The following is a 17678-nucleotide window of genomic DNA, read 5'->3' as shown; positions in this document are numbered from 1 at the left end:
CTTAGGCCCTGGGGCTCCTTGTACCTCGCTGTGGATCCTCCAGCTGGTGTCATGTTAGCCGTGTGGCCTCAGGTGGCCACTGGCTTCCCTCTGCCTGTTTCTCCACCTGTAAAGTGGATGGTGTTTATATAACGCTCATGCGGCGCAGCGAGGGATGCACAAAGCTTAAGACATGGTCAAGTGCAGGAAAATCGCTGCCTCTGATAACCACGTTTTGGCCGCTGCTGTTCACAAACTAAGGCATCATTTCTGGTCTTTAAAAAGTTATCACATCTCTTATCTCATTTTATTCTCACCTACCTTTTAATTTTTTTAAATGTATAAGCTTTAGTGAGGTAACAGTCCATATGAGGGACAATTCTGGGTTTTGGCATAATCAGAGTTGTGCCACCCTCACCACAACCACTTTTGGGACATTTCCAGCATTCCCCACCCCCTGCAAACCCCACCCTCGTTGGCAGCCACTCCCATGCCTGCCCCTCACCCACTCCAGCCCCTTGGCAGCCCTTCCTCTGCTTTCTGGCTTGGGATTTATTGATTCATTTTTTGTTTAAGATTGCTTATTTATTTATTCATGAGAGACACAGAGAGAGGCAGAGACACAGGCAGAGGGAGAAGCAGGCTCCATGCAGGGAGCCCGATGTGGGACTTGATCCTGAGTCTCCAGGATCACATCCTGGGCTGAAGGCGGCGCTAAACCAGTGAGCCACCTGGGCTGCCCAGATTTATTGATTCTGAATGTTTTGTAGAAATGGAATTATATACTATGTGGCTTTTTGGTGTCTACCTCCTTTCACTCAACATAATGTTTTGGGGCTCATCCATGTCATAGCTTCGGGCCAGGGCTTCGCTCCCTTTTGTGGCTGAATAATATTCCCTGGTATGGAGTATGGGCCACCTTTTGTCTATCTGTTCACCTGCTGGTGAAGCTTTGTGGCATTTCCGTTGCTGGCGATGGTGAGTGACCTCACCAACTTTGATGCATGTGAACTTGCTTCACAGACTCTGGGCCCCCGTGGTTCCCTGAGACGCCCTGCAGGCGCTGACAGCTTCCTTGCACAGACCTGAGCTCTGTTTTCTCACAGATGCACAGCTGCCCTTAGTCATACAACCACTCAGCCAGAAAATGAGAATTTAAAAACCCCCTGGAAATACGCACTGAGTGGTGCTGGGCGGGATGGAGCTGCTGCCTGTCTGCTCCTTCCCTTCTGCCGCCCTCCTCTCTTCCTTCTCCAGGGGATGTCCCGAGGCTCTGCTTCCATCAAAGCTGCCATTCTGGAAGCTTGCAGACTTATTCTCTTGAGTTGTAGGTGTTCATGGGCCTCTAGGATCCAGCATCTCCTCTTCCCTCTTGGGCTGGGTTGGGCCTTGTGCTCCTTGCACCTGCTTGAATGGCCTCCCCATCTGGGGCGGCCCCAGCCTCTGTCCTTAGGGAGGAGAAGCCAGCATCTACTCTGTGGCTGCCTGGGACCGGTCTTTCCTGTCCCCATGTGATGTCGGCAGGGGGCTCTTGGCCTTGGCTGCAGTTAGGGTGGCCAGCAGAGCCCCAGCGCTGGTGCTTCTTCAAAGCTCCCTGGAAGCTCTGCAGTGCGGTCAGGTTGAGAGCCATGATGTGGGCGCGTCTCTGAGGCCTCTCACATTTCCAATTGGGCCTAGGTGGTCCTCCGCTCCTGCCAGCCCTCCTGAGGGTGGCTGAGGAGAGTGGCGCCATGCCCAGTGCACAGAGTGGGAGACGGAAGCACATAGGGTGGGGAAATTGGGATCTGGACCTTCCCACTCCTGGGGCTGGGTCCTAACATGCACACATTTGCATCCACACACACGAACAGACATGGACACACACCTATATGCCCGTAAACAAGCACAGGCTTCTGGCCCAAGATCAGGCAAGCCACTGCTCTCCCTGGAGGATCTAGAGAATATTCTGGGCTTCTCCGTCCCCTGAGTCAATGATTCCTAAGGGAAAGACAGCAGTAGGAGCTTAAGTATCATTAAACTCAAAATATCCACCTGCATCCACAAGCCCTTCACATCTGTGCATGCAGATGCTTTTATAGGAATCAGCTTAGTGTACCTTCTTTTCTGCACCTCATCACTGATATTTTTCCCCCGTTTACCCATTTTCTTGATTTATCCTGGCCCATGTCACTTGCTTTTCATTTAAAGGGCAAAATAACATTCCAGGGCTCTCAGCTCTCATGGTTGCTAAGCGGCTCCTCTGTTTGGTGCATATGTTTCATTGCCAGTTTTCAGTGGTGATCAATGGGCTGTTGGAACATCTTCCCACAAATGCTTCTCCTTATCTTCTGGGTCATTTCCTTGGGGTATAGTCCCAAAAGCAATCAACTGGGTCCGGGAGTGGGAGCAGTCGGGTGCCTCCTGCCCCATGTGGCCACTGCTTGTGAAAAGCAGTTGTGATTCAAACCTGCTTTCAGCAGGATTCATGAGCAAGCCCATGTGCCCAGGCCCGTGCCACAGCAGCAGCAGAGAGAAAAGGCTCTTGGAAAGGCACTGGGCTCTGGCTGCGTGTGACATCGGGCAGCAAAAGACCTGGGGTCCCATCCCAGCCTTGTCTCCAGCTCACTGAGCAAACTTGAGCAAGATCTGTCCCTTCTCTGGGCCTCAGTCTTTCTGTCGGAGAAATGAAAGGACTGGGCAGACGATGGGGCCAGAGAACTCCTAGTGGCTCTGGTCCCATGATTCAGCCCTGGGATGCTGGGGCAAGGCGAGGTTTCCAGGCAACAGTGTTTGTTTGTGGCTCTGAGGTGTAGCTGGGACAGCTGCGAGCACTCCTGGCTCTGGCTCCAGCTCCCAGGGGCAGTGGGCCAGGGTCCCACACAGGGCCAATCCAGACGCATCCGGGGGACCTGGGCAAGGAGCAGGGAGGGCACGCTGTCAGGGAGGGGACAGTGAGTGGAGGGAGCATCCCGAAGATAGCCCTGAGTGGACAGGTGGGGCCAAGCTGGGTTCTGATGGTCCCAGAGAAAAGCTGCCCCCTCACTGGAAGCCGGCGGCGTGGCAGGGCCTGCCCAGGGCCCCTTTGTGGGGTCTTCACCTTGGTGGATCCTCATAGCTCGTGCTGCTTCCTGGCCTAGCAGCTCTGAGGCGTGGTCTCACTAGCCTGTGGCCAGCAGCCCTCTTTCTGGAGAACAGTCAAATGAAATGAACTTCAGAACACAACACAGGGAGTGCCTTGGCCGTTGGGAGCATGATCCCAGCACCCAAAGGTCAAGTCTGCGCCCTGCCCTGACCAGCCGAGTGGCCACATCTGTCTGTTTTATCTCAGTTTTGTCCTCTGCTGAAGAGAGTGCTCATAGTGGGCCCTACAGTTCTCGCTGTTGGGAGTTTCCAGTGGGAGTGGGCACAGTAGGCGCTGAGGCATGCGTGGTACACAGGAGGCGCTCAACAGTTGACAGCCGTCTGTGGTTGGAATTGCTGGCTTGTTCCTCGGACTCATGGGGATGGCACATTCTCCTGCTCTTACCTGTGCCGTACTTGGCCCTTTTGTGAGGGTCAGGACCCCTCTTCCAAAATTCTCCAGACTGTTTTTTTCCATCTGGGGCTTCTTACAAGGTTCTATGGTGTGGCCCCAGCAGACCCTGGCCCGGCCCCAGCAGACCCAGGCCTGGCCCCAGAAGGCCCTGCCTCGGCCCTACCAGGCCTTGGCCTGGTCCCAGCAGACCTGGGACCGGGTGCATGGGCATGTGGCAGGCATGTGTGGATGAGGACCAGCCCTCCGGTGGGCTGGGTAACTGTGAGGAGTGCTGTCCATTTGACAGCCACCAACTCTCCTCCTGAAAGGCTCCGTGCTCATGCAGTGAGCTTGGGAGAGTGGCCCATGGCCCTTTAGAAATGGGGGCAGCAGGATGAGGAACAGGGGCCACAGCCAGAGGGCCTGGGTGTAGATATGAGCCACCTGGATTCTGAGCAGACTAAGGATGCGAGCGTTTTCTCTACCTCTGCTGCGGCTGGCCCACCCGAACCCCACAGCTCTTTGTGGGGTGACTGCATGAATGAGCGGCTGGCTGAGCTGGCTGAACCTGTAGCTCAGGGCAGGGCAAGTGTCAGGGAGGGATTCGTGGGGGAACTAGAGTATGCACTGCCTCGAAGGGCATCTGGAGGACAGGAGGGTGCCCTTGAGACCAGGTTGGGGGGGACACAGTGTGAGTGAAGGTGGGGAAAGGAGCATGTGTGCATGGACAGCTGGGATTGGCTATCGCGTACTTAACGAGCACCTGCTGTGGGCCAGGGCATGTGCTAAGGGCTGGGGACAGGTGGGGACAGCTCGGGAAACCAGCCCCTCTGCTCACAGAAGCATCAGCAAGGATGGGTGATCACAGGTGTGATGAATGTCATAAAGGCTCCAGGATCTTGTAAGCAGATGCACGGCCTCGCCCAGGGCAGTGGGGATAGCTTCCCTGAGCCCCCGAGAATGGGGGCACCTGGACAGGTGATCCCGAGTGAGGCTGCCGCCTGGGTATGTGCCAGGAATAAGGCTGATGGTGTAGCCTGGCTATTTCTTGATTCTGAGCACTGTCTACCAGGTGCTCTGTGGTCTCTCTGGGTAGGTAGGTTCCCTCCCACCCCACCCCACCCCTGCCCTTGGAGCTCCAAGAACCAGAGGGACCCGGCAGGGTAGGTGGGCCTCTCTCAGATCTGACCCTCCAACTACATGTCAGTGTGAACCTTGCAGCTGCAGCCAGCAGTGGAGACTCGGGCCCAGTGGGTGTCATAAACGGGAAATTCCCTTGTTTTCATCTGGCCGCTCAGAACACGACGGACGGGCTGCTGCTGCTCATACTATACACACGGGTGGCAATGTTCACCCCACTTCCTCCCACCTCTCCTCGGCCCCCACTCCCCAGGCTGCAGCCGCCAGACCTGGGAGCCTCTGAGGAAGGGGAGGGAGAGCTGGGTCACAAGCCAGTGTTTGGGGGAGGGGCTGCTGTGAGGGGGAAGGACAGGAAGCTGTGGGAGTCCATGGGCTGCACCTACCAGCCTCGAGGCCTCAAGGCAGGCCTTCCTGGAGGAATGGAGGAATGTCCAAGTATCGAAGGTTGAGCAGGTGTGATTCGGGTCAATGGGAGGTAGAGGAGTGCCCCAGGTAGCAAGGACAGCATGTGCAAAGGGGTGGAGGTGACGTGAACCTGGTCTCTCTAGAAAGAATGATGGTCTAGCAGGGGTGGGGTTGGACCTTGGTCCGTATAGGTCCCCACAGGCCAGGACACTGTGCTTGGGTTTTGGCAAGCAAGCAATGGGCAGCCACAGGGGGCTTTAAAGCAAGGTGGTGACATGGCAGTGACCCAGCAGACATAGGCTGCACAGGGCAGGTGCTGGGTCCTCTGGCCTCTGCAAGGCCTCAGCTTGTCCATCTCTAAGATGGGTTCTCCCTTTGTTCCATTTCTTCCTCTGTGATAAAGCATCAGCCTTCCCTTTCTGCGGAATGACCTGGGGCTGGTCCTAAATAAGACAAGCTGTCTCCCTTCACTGTTGAGAATTTTCCACTTTGGGAAATTTCTTTTCTCTTTTTCCAGAAGCTCTTACTTCCTATCCTTTAAAGGTCTTGTTGAGGGAGACAGAGAGAGAGAGAGAGACTGCGTGCGCAAGGGGCTCTGAGGTGTCTTAAGTTTCCAGAGCTAGAGGGCAACTTCTGAATAAAGGATCCAGGGCCACCTCTTCAAATATGAGGAAATCAGGGATCAGAGACATCGACCAGCTGCCTGAAGTTGCAGAGCATGTCTATTGCAGAACCAGACCTCGGATCCTAAACTCCGGTTCCTACCCCAGACCTCCTTTTACTGAGCCATACTGTCCCCATTTTGCCAGTTGGGTTTGCAGTGAGGCCCTGGGAGGGAGGGAACCGTGTCCCCACCCCCAGTGTGACCGAGTATATATCCCAGCCTCAAAATGATTTAGTCCTTGTTTGGTGGATGGCAACATTATTTAATTAAAAAAAAAAATAACAACTGTAGATGAGAAAAATCAAGCCAGGGAAGTGATGCCGTGTTGGGGGGAGACATGCCCTTGTCACTGGGATGAATCAGGATCTTTGCTGGACACAGTGCTGGACAGGTGTTTTTCTTCCCCTTTGAAAGATGAAGGGACCAGCTCAGGGCCGCCCAGCTGATTGGAGGCTGGCACCAAGAGCCCAGGCCTGGTGGGTCATACTAACAGCAAGCTTGTTGACGGAGCACTCAGTGTCCCAGGTACATGGGCTTTGTGTGTACCATGTCGATTCAGGCTCACCATCTTCTGTGACTCCGGATGGGGACACTGAGTTTCAGGGAGACGGAGTCCTTGGCCCCAGGTTAGCCTGAGAGAGGCAGATGGTGGTTTGCACAGGACCACTTGCTGTCAAAGCCCTGCTCCCATTGGCTCTGCCTTGCTGCTTCCTGGGGCAGGGGCACTGCCTTGTATCTCTGGGCAGTGGTCTCAAGGGGTGGCCCCTAAACACCTACATCAGAGCCACCTAGGGCTTTGCGAAAACCCCGGTTCCTGCCCCATCAGAGTCTCAGGGTGGGGCTGCGAATCCACATGTTCCACACAAAGCCAGGAGATTCTAATGAGAAGCTGTGCCCTACAAGGCATCGAGGAGGTGGCCTGTGCCGATGAGAGCTGATGGTGTATGAGCCATGGCCCAAGAGTCCTGCTTCTGCACCTGCAGGACACATAGAGCAGTGTGCACGGAGCTGTGGTGGTGGAAGAAAGAGAGAGAGAGAGAGAGAGGAGAGAGAGAGAAAAAATCTAAATATTTAAATGTTGGGACGCCTGGGTGGCTCAGCCGTGAAGCGTCTGTCTGCCTTTGGCTCGGGGTATGATCCCGAGGTCTGGGATGGGGTCCCACATTGGGCTCCTTATGGGGAGCCTGCTTCTCCCTCTGCCTGTGTCTCTGCCTCTCTCTGTGTGTCTCTCATGAATAAATAAATAAAATCTTTAAAAAATATATTTAAATGTCCACTAAACAAGAACAAGCTCATGAATTGTAGTTTGATCATGTTAGGGAATATTATACAGCAGTGAAAATGGATGAATTAGACCTACACACATACACACGAAGCCATTTATATGAACCTTTTAAACAATGCGCTCTTGTACCGCATATTGTTTATACATGCGCTGTCGTCACCATGGGAAGAGCTGTCCTTTGCGGAGTGCCTTTCTCCTCTGGGCACCGTGCTGTGCACTAGGCCATTCAGTTCTTTGGATAACCCTATGAGGGATAAGGTTTCCAGAATGAGTTTCCAAGATGAGACAGCTGAGGCCCAGAGAGGTTAAATGTCCAGACCAACCTCACACAGCAAGCATGTGGCAAAAGTTGAACCCACATGGTCTGGCCCAGTGCATGGACTCTGAGGACACCACCACCCAGTGTGTCCCTTACAGCTGTCCTCAGAGAACTTGTGCCAAGTGCCTGCTGGTTACTCCATAGGAGGAGGCTGCTGAGCAGGGGGATTATTATCCCATCTTACAGATGGGGAGACAGGGGCCCCACAGGGCGAAAGTCATACCCGAGGTTGCATAGAGAGTCCGGCGCCAGCAATGTTATCCTGTTTGAGAAGTGCATGCCCAGCACTTTGCTCACAGCTGCCTGGGAGGGGGAGACTCTTGTCACGTCCATTTTGCAGGGGAGGAAACCAAGGCTCAGCACACAGGGCGGAGGGGGTGGGGCCCCGGATCTGTTGGGCTCTAGAACCTATACTGGGAGCACAGGCTGGGGACTGGCCTTTGGAGTCCCTAGCCCCCGTACTGGCCACTTGCAGTTGGGGCCAGATGAGGCCAGTGGCTATATAGCTGCCCTCCTCAGTGCGTGGGGACAGGAGCTTCACGGAGCCAGCACATATGGGCCAGTGACATCATGTCTGCAGGGGCCCCTTGAGGTCCAGCACAGCTGCAGGAGCCTGGCTGGGGGTCCCGGATCCCTTTGGGATGGGGGCCAGGTGACTTCAGCAAGGCAGGCCAAACTGGGGAGGGCAATGGGGCTGCAGCTCTCTCGGGAGGGCCCAGCACAGGGCTGGACAGCACGACACCCAAAAGCGACTGGATCAGAGTGTAGCCAGCCCTGGCACTGAGCTGCAGAGAGCCTCTGGGCTGTCAGCTTCTCCCAGAAGCCGTGGGAAGGACGAGCAAAGGGGGCTCATCCCCTGCCTCAGGGGAGGACATGCAGTAGAGGAGGGGGTGTTACTGGTGACCATGTACCAGGCTCTGGGCTGAGCCCACTTGGACTCTGCTCACCAGGCTCAGACACAGGCCTTCTGGGTGTGCCCATTTTCCAGATAGGAAGTTGGGGCCCCAAAAGGGAAAGGGACTTGCTTCACTGAGTGAGGAAGAGTTCAGAGTATGGACCCGACCCCAAGCTGTGGGTTCCTCATCCAGTGCTCTTTATGTCCTATACCAGTTGGGGTGGGATCTGGCCCTAGCCTGGAAGTGGAGGCCAGGCAGTGGGAGGGCTGAGGGTGGGTGGTGGACACAGCCTCCATCCTGGCAGGCTTCCTGGGGGAGGTAGCTGGTTCAAGTTGGGTCTTGAGGTCCTTCCAGCAGAGATGGGTTGGCTGGGGACTCACCAGTGCTCCTCACCCCTGCAGGCATCGCCTTCTCCCGTCAGGCTCCCTGCGTCTGGCCCAGGCCCAGGTGGGTGACAGTGGCCTCTACAGATGCACAGCCAATAACCCTGCTGGGTCCGCCTCTCAGCACTATATTGTCCAGGTGCAAGGTAAGGCCCGTGCCCGTGGCCTGGGTCTCTGCCCATGGCCCTGCCCTTCCCTCTGTCTTTCTCAGGCCTTCTCAGTGCCTTTCCCCATCTGCTGGCTGGGCTGGGTCACTTCTTCCTGGGGCCCTCCAGTGTTTCCTTCCCTCCCCTCTGCGTCCTGCCTTCCACCAGCCCTGTCTCTCTTCGTTCCCTTTCTCCCTTCTCTTGTACCCTCAGTTGGGATGCCCTGAGAGCAGAGGGCAAGGCCCAGGGCAGGCCTGGGGTGGTAGGGACTTAGGAGTCAGGAGGGGGACCCAAGGAGGGGTTCTGGCTCCTGGCTCAGCTGGGGCCCAGGGGTGGACGTTCCCCCAGATGTCCGGGTCCTATCCACAGAAGCCAGCCGTGGCATCACCACCCAAGAGGCAGGGAACCTGTCATCTCCAAAAGCCCCAAGGAATTACCAAAGCCAGGAGTCAGCTGATGCTGGCCCTCAGACTCCATCTGATCCATTTCTTGTTTTCACGTGGCCCGCCAATGAACGAAGTCCACATTTTTAAATGATTGAGGGAAAAAAAAAACCAAATAATATTTTGTGACATGTGAAAATTACATGAGATTCAGATTTCAGTGGCTGTAAAACCAGCGTTCTTAGGGCATGGCCTCCCACATTCATTTGCATGTGGTCTGCGGCTGCTTGCCCTTTACAGAAAAAGCGACCCCTGATCTAAGCTAGCATCCCATTTCACAGGTGGACAGGCTGAGGCTCAGAGAGGGAGGGGCTCAAAGATTTGCTGTGGGTTTGCATGAGCATATGAGACACATGGCAGTGAGGTGCCAGGTGATGAGTAGAGCCTCAGAATGGGGAGGACTGAGTTTGAATCCTGTTTCTACCACTGACCGGCCATGTGATCACGGCCAGCTGCTTGACACCTCTGAGCCTTGATTTTCTCCTCCGTGAAGTGGGGGCCACAGTAATGCCCATCCCATCATGGTCAGAAAGGGAGGGAGCCGGGGGCACCTCAGCACAGGGAATTCTGCTATTGTTTACAGCAGGTGTTGGGGTGGGTGGGGCATGTACACCCTTGTGCTCCTGGGCATCGAGGCCCTGGGGCGTGGGGGCTGGTCTGACAGAGCCTATCAGCTGAGGGAGTAGATGAGTCCAGTCAATCATATAACCCTTCTGAGCCTCAGTTTCTTCATCTGCAAAATGGGCATGGTATCGCCTGCTTGTCAGAAAGACCAAATGAGATGGAGGAGATGCAAAAGTAAAAGAAATGACCACCAGGGGAGGGAGGATGTGGGGCAGGGGCGGGGGGGGGGGGTGGGAGGGAGGGGGGAAGAGGGGAAGGGAGGGAAGGGGAGGGGAGGGCTGGGGGGTGGGAGGTGTGGGAGAGAGCAGTGAGGACCAAGGAGCGATTTTGTGATGAGAGCATGTGTGTGTTCAGGTGAAAGGGCAGATTCTTTCTCTTTGGGGGGGTCCGCATGGGGTGTCCCACTGTCCTGTCCTGACAGCCTCAGGCCACCCCCCACGATGACTTCTGCTGGGGGGTGCTATCCAGGTGGGAGGCCAGGCACTCGTCTCTGTGGGTCTGGGCTCTGCGACCCCCCTGGGGCCTCACTTCCTGACGTCCCTCCCCCGGGGCCTGTCAGCGCCCCCCCAGATGCAGCCAGGCCCGCGGGTCCTGAAGGTGCTGGCAGGAGAGATTCTGGACCTGAACTGCATGGCAGAGGGCAGCCCGGAGCCCCAGCTGAGCTGGTCCAAGGACGGGGTGGCCCTGCAGGGTGGGGGGCCTGAGGGCTCCATCCACTTCTCTGCCATCCGAACCCACGACGCCGGCTGGTACCGCTGTGAGGCTTCTAACAGCGCGGGCGTGGATGCCTGGGAGCTGGAGCTCCAGGTGCTGGGTGCGTCTCCCTGGAACCCCGGAGCTCACCGCTCCCTGCCACCCCTGACAGCAGCCTGGGCTACTGAGATGCTCGCCCCTTCCTTCCTCCGGCCTCCAGCCCCTGAGGCCGTGGGGGCTGTCCCGCGTGAGGGAGCTTCATGGGTACCCTGTCCTCTGGGGTGGAAGAAGGGGCCTCAAGGTCGTGAGTCCAAGGTCCAGCCAGGCACCTCCACTCTGTGATCCTTGGTTTTCTCCCTTGGAAAATGGGCCCAGTGATATGCCAGGAGTCAGTGAGAGAACGTGTGTGAAGTACCTGGTGCCCAGAGAGGTCTGAATCGGGGCACCCCATTTTCACTATTATGGATTTGACTTTTTAAAAGATTTATTTATTTATTTATTTATTTATTTATTTATTTATGAGAGAGAGAACGAGTGAGCGCAGGGGGAGACGCAGAGGATGAGGGACAAGCAGACTCTGTGCTGAGCTCAGAGCCCCATGTGGGGCTGGATCCCACGACCCTGAGATCACAACCTGAACTAGAATCAGGAGTCAACAACCCAGGTGCCCCTCACTATTATAAATTTAAAGCAGGGATGCCTGGGTGCCTCAGTGGTTGAACATCTGTCTTTGACTCAGGGTGTGATCCCAAGGTCCTGGGATCGAGTCCTGCATCGGGCTCCCTGCATGGAGCCTGCTTCTGTCTCTGCCTATGTCCCTGCCTCTGTCTCTACCTCTCTCTCTGTGTCTCTCATGAATAAATAAATAAATAAAATCTTTTAAAAAATAAATAAATTTAAAACAAACCGGGAGGCTGCAGCTCTGGAGGGGAGTGCAGGGCAGGACGATGCCAAGCTCCACCTCCAGGCCCCTGGAGCCTTGTGTGGCACTAGTGGCTGCTCCGTGGGCCACCCCATGGGAGGCAGCCAGCACCAGGGGCCGGAAGGCGGAGGGCCTTTTGCCCAGCTGGGTTCTGGATGGGCCATCCTCTCTGCTGGCCCTGGGTGTAAGTGTGGCCACACCGTCTCTTCCCAGAGCCGCCATACTGGGAGGCCAATGAGACCAGCGGCCTGCTGGAAAGAGTGGTGGGAGAGAACGCCAGCCTGCCGTGCCCTGCCAGAGGTGATGCTGGGCCCGGGGTGGCTGGGCCGGGAAGAGCACCCCCTACATGTCAGCGCCTGGGTCATACACTGTGGGCAGTGGCCGTGGGTCATGGAGGGTTAGGGGGTCCTCACTCTTAGGCAGGCCATGCCACACATTTTATCCTATCGATGACCCTATAGGATGGGTCACACCACCAGGCAGTGACTCACAACATGTGGTGAGGCCCCCAGTAACCCCTAAGCCCTAGCCCCTCTGCCTGGGGCATGCTACAACTGGGGCAAGGATGGCCCAAGGGTCCTGGGACTGGGGTTCAGTGGCCCACACCACTCCTCAAGCCACCCCCGGACTTCCTAGCAGATGATGGATTCACGTGGCCCTTGGCAGACTGGCCCTCTGGGGGCTCCCGGGGTGGGGAAGCAGGACCATGTGAGGCCTATCGATAGCCACCTCTGTGGTCAACTGCCCAGTGCTGAACCCTGCTTTGGCCCCCCTAGGCCAGGTCCCGTGGAGGCAGTTTACACCTTCCATCTGAGCCTCTGTTTTCTTATCTGTACAGTGGGGTCATTCTAGTCCCTCCATGCGGACTGCTGGGAGGGCTCAGTGGGATGGAAGGGGTTTCAGGTCCCAGCTCGGTGCCTGACACATTGTGGAGGCTCCGGGAAATGTGCTGGATGGGCATCTGGGTCCAAGGAGCAAGTGGCAGCTCACAGAAAGGCCGGAAGGAGCCGGGAGAGCTGGTTCTAGTCTCTGCTGCACTTCTTGTGCCAGGAGCCCAGGAAAGTCCCTGGAACAGGCCTGAGGGAGGGGCAGGTAGGAGGCCGGCCCTGGGCGGGAGCTCTGAGAACCGCCCACCTGGAAGGGCCGCCGCCCTCCTCGGCCAGGGCGCCACCTTGTGTCCACCTCTGGTAACAGCAAGTAGCCCTTCCGCAGTCCTGGGAGGTGGGAGATGGGAGGCGGGAAGTGGGACCACCCCCCAGTGGCCTGCCTGCCCCGGGGTGGCCTCATCGTCCCCGGTCAGTCAGGGGTCTGTCCTTGGGCCAGACTTCAGCTGAATCCGCATAACCCAAGCTCCTCTGACAAACCTGCCCCCAGGCTGTCCTTGGCCTTCTCCCTTTGAAGCGGGTAGTACCTGGTGGGCAGTGTTGGGCGCTGGCATTCACCGGCCCTGTGACCTCGGGCTCAGAGGGCTGAGGAGAAAGTACCAAGCCCAGTGCCTGGAATGTGGGAGTCCTGGTCCCTGCTCCTTGTGGCGTGAGGCGGAAAGGCCAGCAGCCTGGCCACTGACTTGCTGTGATTTGGGGCACATCACTGCTCCTCTCTCAGCCCCTCTAAAAGAGGAATGGGGAGTGAGGTCAGTGGTTTCTAGCGGCAGTTGTGAGTCCCCCGGGATCTTCCCTGGGCAGAGCTACAGGGCAGTTCTGTGATTAGAACTCATCAAGGGATTAGATGTTTTGCATTAAAAAAAAACAAAAACTTCCAGGGTTCAAACTCCATGTCCCTCCAGGTCAGCAGCTCTGAAGTCCTGGGTCCTGGCATGGGGTGAGGACGGGAGTGGGGTGGGCCTCTCTGGAACAGCTGAGGAGCTGAGAGGTGCACTGTGTGTTGTGGGTGTGTGCTGGGGTGTGTGTGTTTGTGCATGTGGTGTGTGGTGTGCATGTGATATAGTGTGTGTGTGTGTGTGGTGTGTGTATAAAGGCAGTGTGTATGGGTGTGTGTGTATATGTTGTGGGGTGTGTGTATGCATGTGTGTGTGGTGTGTATGTATGTATATCTGTTGTGCTCTGTGTGGTGGGGGGGTATAGTGTGGTGTGTGTGGCATGGCATCCATGTGGGTGGTGTGGTGTGTGTGTGTGGTGTGCGTGTTCGCACGTATGTGCCCACAGTGGGGAGCAAGGCCCCGGCAGCGGTGGACGTCTGGTGGAACGTGAGACGCACGGAGCACGGGTGGCCGAGGACCTCCTCCTCCTTGCGGCGGCAGGCGGATTGGTTGGTGCCGGTGGAGTGGGCCAGGAGCCCTCCAGAAAGACGTGACTCCAAGGATGCCTTGGGCGTGCCGCGTCCTCACTGCCCCCCATGCCCACCCAGGGGTTGCTCACCCCTTCCTCCCTGTGGCTGAGGACTGGGAGCCAGCGAGACGGGGAGAGATGGGTCTACGGAGAGAAATTGTGGGGTGCTGCATTGGCCCACATGTATTAGCCCACATCGTGGGGCCCAGTGACTGACGCTGGCCGCGAGTGAGGGGGTGGCAGAGGCGTGAGGCTGCTGTCCTGTGAGTTTGGGGAGTGCCCCCTCCTACGTGGCACAGTGGAGGGCTGAGCTGGCTGAGGGCTGCTTTTGTCAGCAGGTCAGCAGGGCGGGGACCCCAGCTCTGCTATGACCCCCGGGGGCCGCAGCCTCCTGGGCATGTGTGGTGCTCAGGAGGCTGGGTCGTTCCTGCCGCACGGATCTGGGGACCCCCTGTGTGCCCAGCCCCAGTGGGCAGCTGTCCATGTGCGCCAGCCAGGCCGTGGGAGCCATCAGCCTGGCGGCAGAGATGGACCTGGGCCGTCCACCGTGAGTCGTGTCCAGGAAGGGAGGCCAGGGCGAGGGTGGCACTCCCGGTGGGGTTGGGGGTGTGGCAGCAGTGGGGGGAAGGGCGGCCCAGCCTCCCAATTTCCTGCATGGATCCCAGGGCACCTGGCGCCCTACAGGATGCCGAGCACAGCAGGCAGGCTCATTCATGTAGCGCCCCCTATGGGCTGGGCCCTGCGGCGGGGGGGGGGGGGCAGCAGGGAATTCTAGCAAAGACCCTGGCCCTTGGGCTGAGGAGACAGGCGTTAGGCAAAAGAACTCTAAGTAAGGACATCCTGTGCGCCGAAGAAGGCTGGGGTGATGGGCAGAAAGCGCGGGGCAGGTGACGGGGCTGGGAGTACAAACACGGGGGCCCAGATGGGCCTCTTTGAGACGGGAACGGGGAAGAGGGCTCTGACCACTTGCCTGCGGCCTCGGGGCACCGGGAGACCAGTGAGCCTGCTGCACTGGGTGGGGGGTGGGAGCTGCACCTGCTGGCCGGCCAGGGGGGGCGAGGAGGTGCCTGGACCCACCGCTGGAGGGTCAGCGACATTTGCACAAGGTGGGGAAATGGGTGCAGAGGGGGAAGAGGACAGGACACTTGTGTTGATGACTCCGTGCTCCCTGCCAGGGACGCCCACGCCGCAGGTCACCTGGTGGAAGGGCCCATCCTCGGAGCCCCTGCGTGGCCGGCCAGGCCTGGAGGTGCTGGATGAGGGCTCCCTGTTTCTGGCCTCAGTTTCTCCCACTGACAGTGGAGACTATAAGTGCCAGGCCACCAATGAGGCAGGCTCCACGTCCAGGAGAGCCAAGCTGGTGGTCTATGGTGAGCAGGGACCCCGGAGTGGAGGGTACACGCTTACTGGTGGCACACCAGGGTGCTCAGGTGTGGCAGCGCCAGCTCCCCGGGCCCGAGAGCTCACTGCAGGGCAGGGTACTGGGGGCGGGGCTTGGGGGTAGGGGAGAGTGGCAGGTTGTATGGGCAGGCACCCCTTCCCCAGAGAGACCCCCATGGAGACAGTGTAAGAAGAAGGACCTAGAACCCCATAAATAGCTTTTAAAAGGGTCCTGTAGGTAAATTCATTTTAAAATGAGCACCGGAGGCAGTGAGTGTCCCAAAGCCCACCTCGGGGTTGCAGCTGCTAAAACTGACCCAAGTGTCGTATCCTCCCGGCAGCAGGGAGAGCTTCCTACCCCGTCCACCCCCATCCAGGGTGCTGTGGGCAGAGGGAGGGGGCCCTTCCTCCTACCATGGGCATCATGGAGGCCTAGGGGAAGTTTTAATTTCTCCTAACGGGCCACCTTCCACATCCCCATGACCAGCCACCCCGGCTTACTACATAATGACTTGCCTGGGAAGTTTGTTACAAAGATATACCCAGGCCCCACCTTCAGAGACTACAACTCAGGAATCTGCCCCACCGCCACCAGGTGACCATGACAACAGGTTATAAGTAGAACTGGATGGATCTGGGGGCTCCAGCATCTTGCAATGCTGAGTGCCAGGGAAAGTGGCACAGTGTCCAGGAACAACTGGGTGTGCAGTCCCAAGGCGGGCTGCGGTGGCATCCCCAGTTCCACATGGCTCCTGGCAGTCAGATCAGGGACTGGGGTGGACATCCTGGGCCCCCAGAATCTGGGGAAAGGCAAGAGTTGAGACTGCCTGTCCAACCCAGGAAGAGTGGCCCAGATGGGGTGTGGGTATGGCTGTTTCGGGAAGGGACAGTGCCTCTGCTTCTCTTTGCCCCCAAGTGCCCCCCAGCATCCGGGAAGACGGGCACAGGACCAATGTGTCAGGCATGGCCGGCCAATCCCTGACTTTGGAGTGTGACGTAAATGGCTTTCCAGCCCCTGAGATCGTGTGGCTCAAGGATGGGCAGCTGGTGGGTGTCCTCTGGGGGGGTCTGGGTTGTGGGTGGGATTTGGATAGGGTATGGACCTGCATGTGCCGGGTGTGACAAGGAGATGTGACAGGTGTTCGGGGGAATGTGCTGGGCAGTGGAGGACTGTGTTCTCACAAGGCAGCCTGGGGGGCTGCATGGTGGAGGCGGCATGGCACTGTTTTGGGAATCAGAAGCCCCAGGTTCCAGTTATCAATCAGCTCCCTCGCCCTCAGTTTCTTACTGCTGATGCTGGGGGGTGGCCAGACCCCTCTTACCAGCTCCCCCTGGCCTCTCCTGCCCAGATCCCTGAGGCTAGCAGTCACCGTCTCCCAGACAAGCCTCAGGCCCTCCACCTCCCCAGGATCCAGGAGGGCGATTCTGGCCTCTACTCCTGCCGGGCGGAGAACCAGGCCGGGACTGCCCAGCGGGACTTCCATCTCCTCGTGCTCAGTGAGTGAGGCCTGAGCCCCTACCCTTTTGTGGGGGGCAGGGAAGAGGGAGTCTTTGCCTGCTGAGAGTCCGGGACGCAGAGGGGCCCGTGGCAGACTCTGTCCCTGTCCTTGCAGAGCTATCAGGACAGACATTAGACAGTCACATAATTGGCCCTGTATGTGCTACAAGAAGGCCCTGCAAGCTGCTGAGAAAGCACAGAGCAGGGTCCCCATCCAGCCAGGGAGCTTCGAGTGAAGGACAAGTGGGGAGGGAAGGGTGCCCTGGGCTGGGGACCCGCATAGATGAAGGCCCACCACAGGGCCTTTGCCTGTGCAGGATTTGAAGAGTTCTCACCCCTCTGCCCCTCGCTCCCCAGTCCCTCCTTCTGTGCTGGGATCTGGGGCTGCCCAGGAGGTGCTGGGCCTGGCTGGTGCAGAGGTGGAGCTGAAGTGCCGGACCTCAGGGGTCCCCACGCCCCAGGTGGAATGGACCAAGGATGGGCAGTGAGTGGTCTTCTTGGTGGGTGGCATGAGGGTGGGGCCCAGGCCGCGGCCGAGAGGAGGGGGACCTTGGGGGTGACGGTGCTGCAAATTCTGCGAGGAAGGTGTGCCACCCAGGGCCCGGGCAGGGGGCAGCGTGGGCCATCTCCCGCCCCAGCCTGGCATTACCCAGGGGACACCCTCCTTTTCTCCCTGCAGGATTGTCTCATGACTTAGCCAGTCTTGCTTTTTTGTTTTAAACTTTTCTTTTTTAGGTAAAATTCATGAAATATAAAATCAACCATTTTAAGTGTGCGCTTCAGTCGTACTGAGTACACGCACAGTGTGGCACACCATCAGCCACCTCTGTCTAGTATCAGAACATTTCATCACCCCAAAAGGGGACCCCGTACCCATCAGCCCCTGCCTTCTTACCCCCCAGCTCCCGGCAACCACTAGTCTGCTTTCTGTCTCTATAGATTTACCTGTATTTCAGAGAAGTTTCATGCAGTCATACAGCACGTGTCCTTTTGTGTCCGGCGTCTCTAACTTAGCACCCAGTTCTCGGGGTTCATCCGTGCTGGAGCAGAGATCCGTACAGGCACACCTCAGAGATGCTGCGGGTTCGGCAGCAGCCCACTGCAAGAGAGCAAATATCGC

General features: G+C 57.6%; 1 protein-coding gene across 6 annotated transcripts in view; it reads left to right on the top strand.

Moving 5' to 3' along the window:
* The window catches only part of HMCN2 (hemicentin 2), a 146912-nt gene that overhangs the window by 57036 nt on the left and 72198 nt on the right, over positions 1-17678 (top strand). For all 6 annotated transcript variants that reach the window (XM_038549033.1, XM_038549038.1, XM_038549037.1 and 3 more), the window contains exons 23-29: positions 8583-8710; positions 10337-10591; positions 11606-11692; positions 14856-15050; positions 15977-16107; positions 16410-16557; positions 16916-17042. In XM_038549033.1, coding sequence (XP_038404961.1) covers positions 8583-8710; positions 10337-10591; positions 11606-11692; positions 14856-15050; positions 15977-16107; positions 16410-16557; positions 16916-17042 — 1071 coding nt within the window. The remainder of the gene's footprint in view (positions 1-8582; positions 8711-10336; positions 10592-11605; positions 11693-14855; positions 15051-15976; positions 16108-16409; positions 16558-16915; positions 17043-17678) is intronic.

Source organism: Canis lupus, chromosome 9 (genome assembly GCF_011100685.1).
Source record: "Canis lupus familiaris isolate Mischka breed German Shepherd chromosome 9, alternate assembly UU_Cfam_GSD_1.0, whole genome shotgun sequence".
NCBI classification, from domain to species: Eukaryota; Metazoa; Chordata; class Mammalia; order Carnivora; family Canidae; genus Canis; species Canis lupus.
The sequence above is the reverse complement of the archived record's forward strand: the minus strand, read 5'-3'. Positions and strand labels throughout refer to the sequence as shown.